The 12,684-nt window shown below is 43.1% G+C and overlaps 1 protein-coding gene across 1 annotated transcript in view; it reads right to left on the bottom strand.

Annotated features, from left to right (window-relative positions):
- The window catches only part of MREG (melanoregulin), a 35,604-nt gene that overhangs the window by 16,398 nt on the left and 6,522 nt on the right, over positions 1-12,684 (bottom strand). Inside the window, exon 2 of the mRNA XM_081019500.1 lies at positions 8,392-8,551. Coding sequence (XP_080875626.1) covers positions 8,392-8,551 — 160 coding nt within the window. The remainder of the gene's footprint in view (positions 1-8,391; positions 8,552-12,684) is intronic.

The raw sequence follows: 12,684 nt of genomic DNA, 5'->3' as shown, positions 1-12,684 counted from the left end.
CCAGGACAATTGCTTCCAAATGTAAAATCCCCCCCACAACAGGCATGTAGGACCCACAAAAGAGGACACATCCGGGAATTCCCAGACGTATGGCAACCCTAAAGGAAACTGAAACATAGAAGCTGTAATTGGAGCTCAATCATTTGAGGAAAGAAGATGGCGACAGAACATAGAAAGGTGCCGTTGCCTGGCACAGAAACAAGAACTTTGTGTTGGCAAACAGCAGTCCCACATAGAAGTAGTTTCCTTCGCAGGCACTTGTGCAATTACTCCTTTTAACTTCAAATAGCATTGATCTGTGTAATTTCTCCACTAGGAGGCACCAAAAAATCACAAAAGAAACTACTAAGTGGGGGTCTCCACTGGAAGCAAAAATACTGGCCCATATTAGATAACAAGTTTCAGCATGCTCATACTTTTGAGAGTGATATACAAAATTATTCCTGTTAAGTACATATGCAAACCATTCTTATGGAAGGACAAGTTTCTAAAATATCGTTCAAAACCTTTTTTTGGGATACTGACAAAGCACGGCAGCATTAACAAAATGTCAAGAGGACAGAAGCAAGAAGTAAGACTTCTAATAAGTCTCCACTGTTTAAGGCTGATGGGGTGAGGCAGGAAGACTGAAAGACAAAAAATCTTGAACAGTGTCTTCCAGTCCCAAATTGTCTTTGTTGGGGACAAAAATGTTGCTAGGAATAAAAGGAGTCTAATTTCCCTGACTACTGGGTCCAGAAGAGAGATAAGAAAATTTTAAGTCCTAGGGCCTGACAGACTACGGACTTCCTTGCCCAGCAAGGAAGGAAGACCTGCTTTTTAATTGTGTTTTTAAAATTGTTTAAAATTGTTTTTAACTATGTGTGTTGCGGGGGAGGCTGTTCCTGATTATATTTTGTTTATATTTTTATTTTGTTTTTATTTTGATTATGCGCTTTGTGTTTTTCTATTGTAATTTTATCTTGTAAACCACCCTGAGGCCTGCAGGTATAGGATGGTATATAAAATAAAATAAAATAAGGCCTCTGAAAAATGCTTGAGATCCACAGCCGTAGGACCACTCCCCTCACAATTTCACAAGTAGCAGTTATTAGGAAAACCAAATTGGCTGGCAGACATGGTATAATGGAATAAGTAAAAATGAAGTGTAAAATGAGGATAGAGGAGAATTAAATACTTTCGAATGTTAAAATAAGTAAAAGAAAATAAGGTTAGAAGGATTTGCTGGAGATACGATTTAAACTAGAATACAAAGCAGGGAGGTGAGAGGAAGTCATGGAAATAAGTAAAAGGGAAGAAGGTTGTAAAGGTCTAATTTGATTTTTGTTATTCTTTATTGTGATTCTTTGTTTTTTCTTTTTTCTTTTTTATTGTCTGTTTTTTGTAACATGTGTATGGTTTGTTTTTTCTTCATTTTTTGTAACTTAAAAATTGGAATAAATATTCTTAAAAAAAAAAAAAGGAAAACCAAATTGGCAACACATCAGATTGTATTATTAATTAATTAATTAATTAATTAATTAAATTTGTATACTGCCCTTCAAAGATCACAGGGTGGTTCACAACATAAAAAGAAATGTTGTAAGAACACTGTAAGAAATAAAACAAAAACTGAATGACTTTCTTGTGTCATATACCAATTGGGTGCATTTGAATTCCCTTCTTCAGTCTGTAATCTTAGCTGAATGACACTATTTTGGATATAATAATACAGCTCAACAGGAGTAGCACTGGGGAAAATATACAACTTTAAGAAAACTGCAGTTGTGGAGCAGTCTGGAATCAGAATAAGATAAAGGGCTGGACTCCAACGCCTTTACTGAACTTTCACAGGCGTCCATCCCATGACACCAGCCCCCCCCCCCCCATCCAAGCTGGCTTATGGAGGAGAGGGGACTCAGGGATCTGGCCCGCTGGCCAGGCAGTTCCCCACCTCTGCTTTACAACAGGCTCAGCTGAGCATCAATATACAACACAGAAAGCTCTCAAATGAGTGTGAGAAAAATATTTATGTATGTTATCAACTGCCTTAATCCTATCACAACCTATGCAGTCATTTCTAGACTTTAAGGCTACAGGTATTGTGGCAAAAGCATTACAAAATCCAAGAGCTTAACAGATTAGCTTTGCAAACCTCAAATCACCGCCCGCCGCATTTCTGGGTGGCAGAACTCTACACGGCTGCCAAAGCCTCCCTCGCCTGGTTTGCTTCGGTGGTGGCACTGGGGCAGGATGCCTGTGGGGGCACTGCCTCTTGCGTTTCTGCCACCTGAGGCAGCTGCTTCACCCCACCTGATGGGTGGGATGGCCCTGTGTCTCCAGCCTTTCTGCCCAGGAGAAATGGACAACACCAAGTTCTCAGTCATCCCCAATATCTATCCTGCAAAATTTCTAGAACTTTTGTTCCGTGAGCTTAAGATTTCAAATGCATGCATAAAGGAGAGTACTACATGTAAAACGGAAGCCAAATTAAACACAAAACCAAAGGCTTAAATACACATCATGCCAACAGACCGTACATAATTGTTCTCCAAATGTTCTGTTCCTCTCTCACTAAGAGATTGGCTTCTTTTGTACTGTGGGATGTGACAGTCCAGCAGAGCAGCTTCATTGTGCCGTGAAGCTTAGTTTTTGTAGCATTCTCCTCGCAAGGTCACCATCAGCACTGAATACAGTTCCTTCAATAATTGGGACACCAAATTTGGATTTCTTTCAAAGAACGTAGGCTAAATAATTGGGGTCTAGGTTCTCTTTCCCTTGTGTTGGTGTACTGTGCTGTGGCTCAAAGAAAAAGTTCATGTTCGCTTAAGATGTGACTGATTTACCCAAGTGTCAAAGCCTTTCACAGTTCTCTAACAAGTCCTTGGGTTACTTTATTTTCCAATGTCATTATCTCCCTGAAACCATCTTCTCAATAGGGAAAGGGAAAGACTGTGATGTTGTAGAATAAAAGAAAGCAGTCAGGAGCCATTTTGAAAAATGTAGTAACCCACCTTCTTACTTAGATATGTGCAATATATGTTTTATTGAGAGCATTTTAAAATTAATATTGTTGAAATTTCTGCCTGCAATCCTGCTTTTGGCTGCCTCTCACTTCACTGGCCTTGTGAAGTTCAACAAATATAATTATCTGAGTCACAGACATACAGTGTATTAACCACTGAAGTTCAAAACCATAAATCACAGGATTGAAAGGGACCCTGAGAATCATCTAGTCCAACCCGCTGCAATGCAGGAATATGGGGATCAAATCTGAGATTTTGGTGTTATCAGGACCACGTTCTAACCAACCAAGAGATCCAACAGGTTTTTTCGTTTGTGGGGATTGTTGTGGGGATCAACAAGAAATAAAGTACTTTGCACACTGAAAACTGCCGTGAAACTGGATTTTCAAAATGTTTATTAAATGTACTTAAATCAAGTTGCAGCTGTTCGTTGCAAGATTCCAACAGTCAGAAATCAGAAAAAGAAAATTATATGCATTCATTTTGTTATGAAAAGAATAAATGTTAAATGAGGAACAGGTTGTTGTTTCAGTGGAAATCAATTACATAGCAGCACAGTGGTACTTTCCCCAAGTCATTACAGGAATCAAACTGAGATGCAAACCTAGAAGTGAAAGCAACATGGGGACAGATTTCTCTTTCAGTTTTTCAGTCTTGTGGCTTGGAACATGAAAGTATATTGAAGGTTACCTTCGGTCAGTATGTCTACAATTTTGCACAAACTTCTGTCTTCTATTCTTTAGACCAGGGGTTGTCCACCTGGTTCCTCCCGCCCACTGGTGGGCGTTTCAGGATTCTAGGTGGGTGGTAGGGGGTTCTACGGCACAAGCTGAATCCTCCTTCCATCGAGCACTGGGGGGCGGTAAGGAAACTACCATCAAGAAAGATGCCTTAGTAGGCGTTAGGTATAAAAAGGTTGACTACCCCTGCTCTAGAGAGAGAAAAATCCACACACTATGAAATGGAAGCACTTTTGTATATAAGGCAAGGTTCCCAAAACTTTGTGGCTGCTTATTCTAGCTGCTGAACCCCTTTCATTCACATACAGACAAAAGGAACCCCCAAAATAGTTAACTCAGGGCTTAGTTCTCATAAAGGTACATAAAGTTTCCTACACAGAGTACTGCTGTATTTTTCCATGTATAAGATGCCCCCTGTTTTTGGGGACTCAGATTTAAGAAAATGGGGGGGAGATGGCCCCGTGTATAAGACGCCCCCTAATTTTTGACATTATTTTTTAGGGGGAAAACCTAGTCTTATACACAGAATAATACGGTAGAGTATATGTGAGAAAGATAGACTTGAATAACACCCACCACACACATTTTCAGTTACTCTGTTATTAGGGTATACTTGCAGGAAATAAAAATTTATATCACTGAAATTCTAAGCCTCAGTCCCACATAAATGGAAGATCCAGGATCCACTGAGCTGCAGGATTAACAGTCAAGCATTACCCTTAACCAGCAAAACTGACACCATCACTTGCTAACATCTCAAACCTATCCTCTGAATCTGAAAGGCTACCAGCTTATACTAAACCCATGTGGAGAGCTGGAATGTAACAACACTAAGAGGATTATGTCCAGTCACATGCCGTTATAGTTCCCATCTAAAACCACTGCTTGTCACAGAGGACCAAGTCCTCTTTAAAGAAGTGAGAAAAGTGATTTTGCTCTTTACTGAAGATGAAAGTCATTGCATATAAGAGCTTGCTGCTCTCCTAGTCTACTCCTTCCACCTCCTCTGAGCGCCTTCAAGCGACACACACACACACACACACACACTTACTTACTGGACTTTTACTTTCCAAGATCACTCGCTAATCTGGAAGTATCTTAGTCTTATTTCTTCTACGTAAAGAGGGATTTATTTGACCATGTTGACACTATAATGACAGGGGGGGATTATGGAGCCATTTCTGGAAACAGGAAAGGAGGTTTCGTGACTTCTATTCCAGGAAATCCTTTGTAAACATCTTTGCTGATTCAGTTCCTTGCTTTCATTCTTTTATCTGAGCAAGCTCAACAGCACTGCCTTTCAGGCTCATCCACACCTCTGCTGGTCCCGTGCCTAGAAAGCAGGGGTCTGAGCTGTTTTCCCTGCTGCTTTCCCCAGGAAAACTCGCTCTTTACTGCTAAATCTGAGCAAACATCAGTCCATGGAAAACCCAACTGATGTTTGCTCCGATTCAGTGGTAAAGTGTGGGTTTTCCCTGGGGAAATGAGTCAAGAAAAGCAGAAGTGTGTTCGGCATATGCAGGGCTTTTTTCATTCGGAGCTCACCAGAACTCGCCAGTCCCCTCTCAGGCGGGTGCCATTGCCATTATAAGAGAACAAGGGAGATCTTCATGGTGAGTTCCGGCCCCTCTTTTTATAGAAAAGTAGTACTAGGCATTTTTATAAGCCATCATCTAAATCCAGAAATCTATTTCTGGAGATCTTGCCAGTGTCTAGCAGTATGACATGCTTGTACATGCAAATTAACATTTTCCAACACTCCAGTCAATACATTTCTTCTGAATAGCTTAGGAGACTCGATATTTGATCCATGTTTTCCGTCACTCTTCTCTTGGGCATGGTTGGGGACTTCAATCAAGACAATAATACACTCAAACACTGTTGTATTTTAAAATATTAATACAATAAGTTACAAGCCTCTTGTAAGATAAAGGAGCTTACAACAAGCTAACAGAATCAGAAGTCATTTTTCTGGAACACAGTTTACAACTTCCCTGTCTAGACTAATATGCCTGATCCATTTTGGCCCCACTTAACATCAGCCCGTGTCATTCATGTGTGCTCTAGAGGATGCATTGAACACCACTCCAAGGCAACCATTCTACTGGGGCAAGCAATCCCCCAGCTGCACGCTGCTACAAGGGTTCTCCTGAACCTCTTTCCAAGGCAATTTTGGGGGCATATGGGGGGGGATAAGGGAAGATACCTTGCACAAGCTCTTGCACAATTTCACTGATGGGACTTACTAGTTATAGTGGAATCAGAGTCATAAGGGACCCTGATGGTCATCTAGCCTAACCCCCTGCAATGCAGGAATCTAAACTAGCTCTAACAATCCACCCTCTGTTTAAAAACCTCTAAGGAAGGAATGTCCAGGACCTCTCCGGGGAGTCTGTTTCACTGTCAAACATCTCTTCCTGATGTTTAGTCAGACTCTCCTTCTTGTAACTAGATGCCATTGGTTCGGGTCCTACCCTCTGGAGCAGGAGGAAGCAAGCTTTCTCCACTTTCCATGTGACAGCTCTTGAGATATCTGAAGATGGCTATTATATTTCCTCTCAAGGCTCTTTCCTCTTTTCCAGGCTAAACATATCCAGCTCCTTCAACTGTTCCTCATAAGGCTTGATTTCCACACCCTTGAACATCTTGATCACCCTCTTGACTCCCACCCTTGATTTTAGTGTTGTTTGGGGCGAATCAAAACAAATGCCACTTTTTGGGGGGTCCAAATAATTTTTATTGGTTTTCATGTAAATACAAGAACAACATATAACTACAGTAACTTGTCCAGTGGTACATTCTTATTAAGTTTCATATGTAGAACACAGTACGCAAGCAATATGTTTATTTATGCATTATCAATTCAAGCATCCTCTCCACAGAGATTCTCGTATTGTGGGTGGAATAAAAGTACCTTTTGTCTCATTTATAAACGAAAGGAATGGAAGCCAAGTCTCGCCAAAAGTGTCTATTCTTGAAGTGCCTTTAATTACCCCTCTGTGGCGAGTAAGGCGTCATGATAGAGCCACATTCCAAATATTATTTACCCAGATTGCAATAGGAATTTCTATAGGTTGTTTCCAGTATCCGACTACTGTTAATTGGGCTGCTGATAATAGAAAAAATACTAAGTCCCTGCATTTAAAGTTATTGTTTAAATTTAAGTCTAATGATAACAAGGGAAGAGCTGAATTGGGTAGCCCAAGCCCACTCCCTGAGATCATCACCACCGCCGCTTGATGTACCCGTCACTGGCTGCTGCCGGCACCCCTCCGCTGGAAGGGAAAAGGCTCGCGCAGTGTGCACTTCCTCCCAGGATGACCCCGGCATGCGGCTCCCTGGCCTGCTCCCGTTTCCAGCCACCCATGAGGCTGCGAATGGCCTCCTTGGGTCTCCCAGTCCCTTCCTGCCTTCCTCCTGTGGTGGCGGCAATGGCAGTGGTGGCCGTGGAGGGATGCTCAGATGGGGGGCACCGCTGCATTCTTTCCTCAGCTCCGGAGAGGGGTGAGTTTCTTTGCTCAGCTCCCCAGGCCTCCGGGCTCTGTTTGGCTGCTGTCAGGGCAATCCGGGGCAGAGGTTGCTGGGGAACAGGGGGCTCCAAGTGGCCTCTTTGGCTCTCACATTGGGCTCCCCTGGCTCTCCCCCATTTGCAACGGTGGTGGTGGTGTCGGTGGCGTGGGGACCAGCCAAACCATGTAATTGTTGTTGGTGGTCCCTAGCAGCTCTGTGAGGCCGTGGCAATCGCCATCTTGCCTCCCCTTTCCTCTCTTTTAAAAGGGATTTTTCCGTCTCCGTCCCTCTTATTTTTATTTTGTTATTGTTTCATTTCATCTACATTCTTGTCCCCTCTCTCTGCCAATTTGAGGAGGCAGGAGAGAGCTGTGTTAACTTTCAGCTGAGTATACCAGGACCCAGAGCTAGGGAGAACCGCACAGCAGCTGGTTAAACTCTGCCTCCAAAGATTTTAACCTTTTAACTTTCAATTTTTGGTTTATTCCTTCAAACCTTAATTTGTATCTTGATTTTGCATTTTTAACTCCAAAGAAAGAGGAGGGAAATCTTTACATTTTGATTTTTTAACATCCCATTTCTCCCATTTCTAACTTGATTCTGTCTTGAACTCTGACTTTTACCTCCAAACCCCTACTCCTACTCTTGCACTCTTTACCCTCATTCAATTCTTCCCTTCCCCCTTCCTTTTTCTTTTCATTTTGATCTTCATCTAGCCTCTCATTCTATTCTTCCCTCTACACTGACACTCCCCTCCCCTTCTCCCCCTCCCTTATATGAGTGCATAGATACACACAAACAGAGACACATACTAGGGTTGCCATATGTTGGGTTAAAGGTCTGATCTGCTCTTCAAAATATAGCAACCCTAAATTAGAAATTCCTAAGCAACTCTTTTGCTTAATCTAATTAGCTGCTTAATTTTTTTCCAGCTGTGTTTTCTCTTGCTGAAGAGATATGTGCAAATTAACATTAAAAAAAACTATGTTCAAGATTTCTGGATCAAGTTAATAGAACTAACAGCAACCATCAGGTTAACAATAAGGGCATTTTTTTGGTTTTTTAAAATCATAACCATAATCATTCACTCTCAGCATACCTTGAGCATTTATTCAGTGTCCGCATACAGGACTTACCTCAGAATCTTTGTCCAACTTGTCTCTAACCACAATTAAGTTGTACAATATCCGGTCATCATCCGCTTCTGTGTGGGAGATGTCGTGAGGGGCACTCCACAAGTTTTTCTCTTCATCCCATGCCTGAGTTGTTCCAAATGAAGCATAAGGATTGTTATTACTGAAATACAAGAAAGAAAGAAATGGAAGCTCTGTTAGCAATGCAGCTTTGAAATAATGATGCAAATCATATGAATTGCCAGCATCACTTATATTTTATATCACTTCTAGCTTACAAGAAGGCATGCAATTTTAGTATGTGGTTTTATTATTTAATGTATATTTTAAACAACTAATTTAACTTATATTTTAATGCATTTTTAGATTAACTTGCCTTTAATGTTTGGCTTTATCAATATTTCTATGTATGCTGCTTAGAGGTTACGGATGATTAAGCAGGGCCCATCCTATGTTAGAAGCCACACATTACACAGCAGATCCAAGATTTATCTTTTATTTTATTCTCCCTTTATATGGCCACTCCATGGCAGGAGATCTCTGGGAAGCTCACAAAGCAAAGAAAACTTAATTCTAACTCTTCTCTGCCAACACTTTGATTTTTAGTTAAGAGCAGCCCAGGGGATAGGAGGTGGGATTAGGGTTAAGAGTGATTCTCTGCAGGTAGTAAAGCAAAGGCTAGACCAAACAACCTCTCCCCCAACCATTTCCCATGTGAAGTGGTTCAGCCCAGAAACAGATTTCTTCCCTCAGTGAAGGCCAAACTAAATGAGACAACAGGACAGCTGTGATCACATCTCCCACAAGGTTCTTTAAATCCAGCACTCTGGCTTCTTTTCAGATTGCCTAAAGCAGGTTGCAGAAAGGCTAAGTGCACCATGCTGATGCCAGGAAAGCGGTACTTGAGCAGGGTGGAGAGGCTATTAAACTTTCTCCCCTAGCACTGCAACCCAGTCCAAATCAGGAGCTCACTTTGTGAAAAACAAGGAGAGCCAAGGCAAAGAGAAAATGCACTAGAGCAACTTCTTCTTCAGTACTGAAAAGAGAAGCGTTCACTCACCAATTTTTTGCTTGCTTGCTTGTTTGCACTAACCGTGTGCAAACTGCTATACCAAACAGAAGAAACTCAGTCCTCAAATCCAGAGCGTACAAAATTAAGACTCGGGTGATCTCAGGTTTTCAACATCACAATTATCACCAGCCAAACATTGTGGGGTCTGGTGATATACCACAATGCATCACCCCCAGCCCCGTGAGGCGCCAGGGTGAAACTGCCACTGCTCTCGAGGGAGCCGGGGTGCTTTCGTGGGGACGGCGCAGCTTGTGCCCAGTGCTTGGCCTGGAGGGAACTTGCACGGCTTAGCTGGGGGGCTCCTGCCCCCTGAACAAGCCACATGAGCCAGAGGAATGTGGGGCTTCTGTGTGCTTCTCAGCCGGGGTGCAAGAAGGCTCTCCCTGCCCCCAGCTGAGCAAGCCCCACGTCCCTCCATCTTGCATATGAGCTGGAGGGACAGGGGGATGTAGCCTAACCTCCCAAGCGAAGGCATCCTCGCGACGGTAGCCAACGGGCAGGCTACCTCTTTTTCCCATCTGACTTCATGCCAAGGCAGTGGAGGACAAGGCAAGCACACACAGACCTGCCTCAGTCACCATCACCTTGGCAGGCCGGGAAATAGAATGAGGAAGTCTAACTTACCCCCACCCCTCCATTGAGAAGTCTAAAGGAGCCCCCGCCCTATTTCTGGCTTGCACAAGCCGGAGGCGAGGTGGTGGCTCTGTTAGACTTCTTCAGCTGGGGCATGTGAAGTCTCCTGCTCCCCAACTGATCAGCTTCAGTCCTTCTGCTTGGATGCAAGCTGGAGAAGGATGGGGCTCCCTCAGCTGGAGGGTGGGAGCCTTTTAATGGAGCTCCACCCTACCTCCAGCCCTGTAAAACTGCTTGACTGAGGCACGGCCAGCCAAGCAGTTTAAAGAAGCAGAGATAGGAACAAGTCGTATCGCGCCTCCTCGATGCATCTTGTATCTCCCTCTGTGCCAGTATGATGGCAGAGAGGTATGGCGGCTTCAATCAGCGGTATATCGCGGGTGAAACTGCCGCCGCTCCTGAGTCCCTCTGCCTCCAGCGCCGACTGCAGCTTGTTTTTTCCTCAGTGCGCTGGTAGCAGAGGGACTCAGGAGCAGCGGCAGTTTCGCTCGCAATATACCGATATACCGCTGAGTGAAGCTGCCACCACAGTCACTCCACAGTCATACCTCACACCAGCCCTGGACAATATATTGATATATCACCCAGGCCTAATTAAGACTAGCAAACTAAAGCAGCTTATAAAATGAGGAAACAGAAAGTGCTAAGTCTGAGTGAATGTCAGATCTTTAAAACTGACTTTCGTATCTTATACAAAACACACACTTACTCTCTCCATCCAAAGGGATTTTGCTGCAAACTTGCAACCTTTACATTTGGTTTTGTGTATTTCTGGCAGTGTAATGTTTTCAAGCCCCCTTGAGCTGTCTGGTTTCAGGAGGATGCCTTGTTTTACTCTTCTTCTTGGCATCTTGAGGAGCGTCCCAAGCCAACTACACTCACACACACACACAAAATGCAGAGGCACTGCTCATATGCACCCCTGTAATGGTTTGGTGCAGGCACAGGCAAACTCGGCCCTCCAGATATTTTGGGACTACAACTCTCATCATCCCTAGCTAACAGGACCAGTGGTCAGGGGTGATGGGAGTTGTAGTCCCAAAACATCTGGAGGGCCGAGTTTGCCTCTGCCTGGTTTGGTGCATTCACATGGGAAGAATGGCTGCAAGTGATGGCTGAAGAGACTGGAAAGGAGCATAAATCAAAGAGGAAAGGATTGGGTTCAACAGTTTGAGACCCACTGTTTCATAGCAGTATTTCATTTTCTTAAATAAATATAGAAGGGTAGCTGCAGCAAATAAATTTAAGACTCTTGTGGCACCATAAAGATAATATTTTCATGGCAGAAGCTTCATCACATGCATTGAATCCAAACTCTTCTCTTCTTCTTCTTGAATGCATTGAAGCTGGCACATGGGGTGGGATGGGGGGGGGTTAAGCAGTTAGAAACAAAGGCAAGGGGAAAGGAAAGGCAAGGCAAGACAGAGAGAATGGCCTGATTCACACTTCATGGTGGAATCCGCTTCTGCTTTGCTGCTCTCCTCTGGGGGAGAACAAACTGCGATCTCTGGAGGAGATCAGCAAGCAGGAAGAACAAACTGCGATCTCTGGCTTACTGTCACATCCAAACTGGGGATTATGGTCTGTTTTGGTCATGATTTGTAGGCGAATAGCAAACCTTGGGTTAACAGAGTTTGTTTGGCGTGAAACAAACCACAATCTAGGAGCAGACAGTTTTCAAGGCCCCTTGAGCTGGCTGGTTTCAGGAGGACGCACCTCAACGAGCTAAATCCGTATCACCATTCACCATCCAGGGGGAAAACTTTAAAGTGCCAATACGTTTTCCCCTACAGGGCAAACAGTAACTTCAGCCATTTTAATCAGGACAAGGGTGGGGGGAGAAGAGTTTAATAATAAAATAATAATAATAAAAATAAATAATTATTATTGGGCGGCTCCCAACAGAATATTAAAAGCATGATAAAAGCATGATAAAAACATGATAAATCCGCCCCTGGACCATGGTTCCAATCCAACTCCTGACTCACAGCTCTTTAAATGTCTTTAAAATGTTCCTTTTAAAGACATTTATAAAGAGGGAGACCCTGTTCAATGATCTTCTGTGTCCCTTCTAGTTCGGCCCCAAGTGTCTCTCTCACTCACAGCTGATGATTGTGTTAATGTAACCTGAGGTTTTACAGGACCAAATCGGACACTGACTACTACACATTTTCTCCCTGTATGCTTTAGGTATGCTTCATCAAAAGAATAGGTATCAGAGTTTCATAATGTTGTAGTAAGTTATGTTTAAAAAAGAAAATGAAAAATTTTTGCCTTTAGATAACACTTCTTCTCGGATGAGTTGCTTTGCTCTGCCAGTCCATTTAGGACTCCCAACAAAATATATACTTGCTTATAGAGCAGGCACAGGCAACATCAGCCCTCCAGATGTTTTCGGACTACAATTCCCATCATCCCTGACCACTGGTCCTGTTAGCTAGGGATCATGGGAGTTGTAGTCCCAAAACATCGGGAGGGCCCAGGTTGCCTATGCTTGTTATAGAGAATAGTAGAAAATGGAAGTCATTTGGCACACCCTGAACAGCAAACCTTTCACTGACAGCTGTTGTGAATTTATGTTTCACTCTGTT

Source organism: Podarcis pityusensis, assembly GCF_964106645.2.
Source record: "Podarcis pityusensis genome assembly, chromosome: 1".
NCBI lineage: Eukaryota > Metazoa > Chordata > Lepidosauria > Squamata > Lacertidae > Podarcis > Podarcis pityusensis.
The sequence above is the reverse complement of the archived record's forward strand: the minus strand, read 5'-3'. Positions and strand labels throughout refer to the sequence as shown.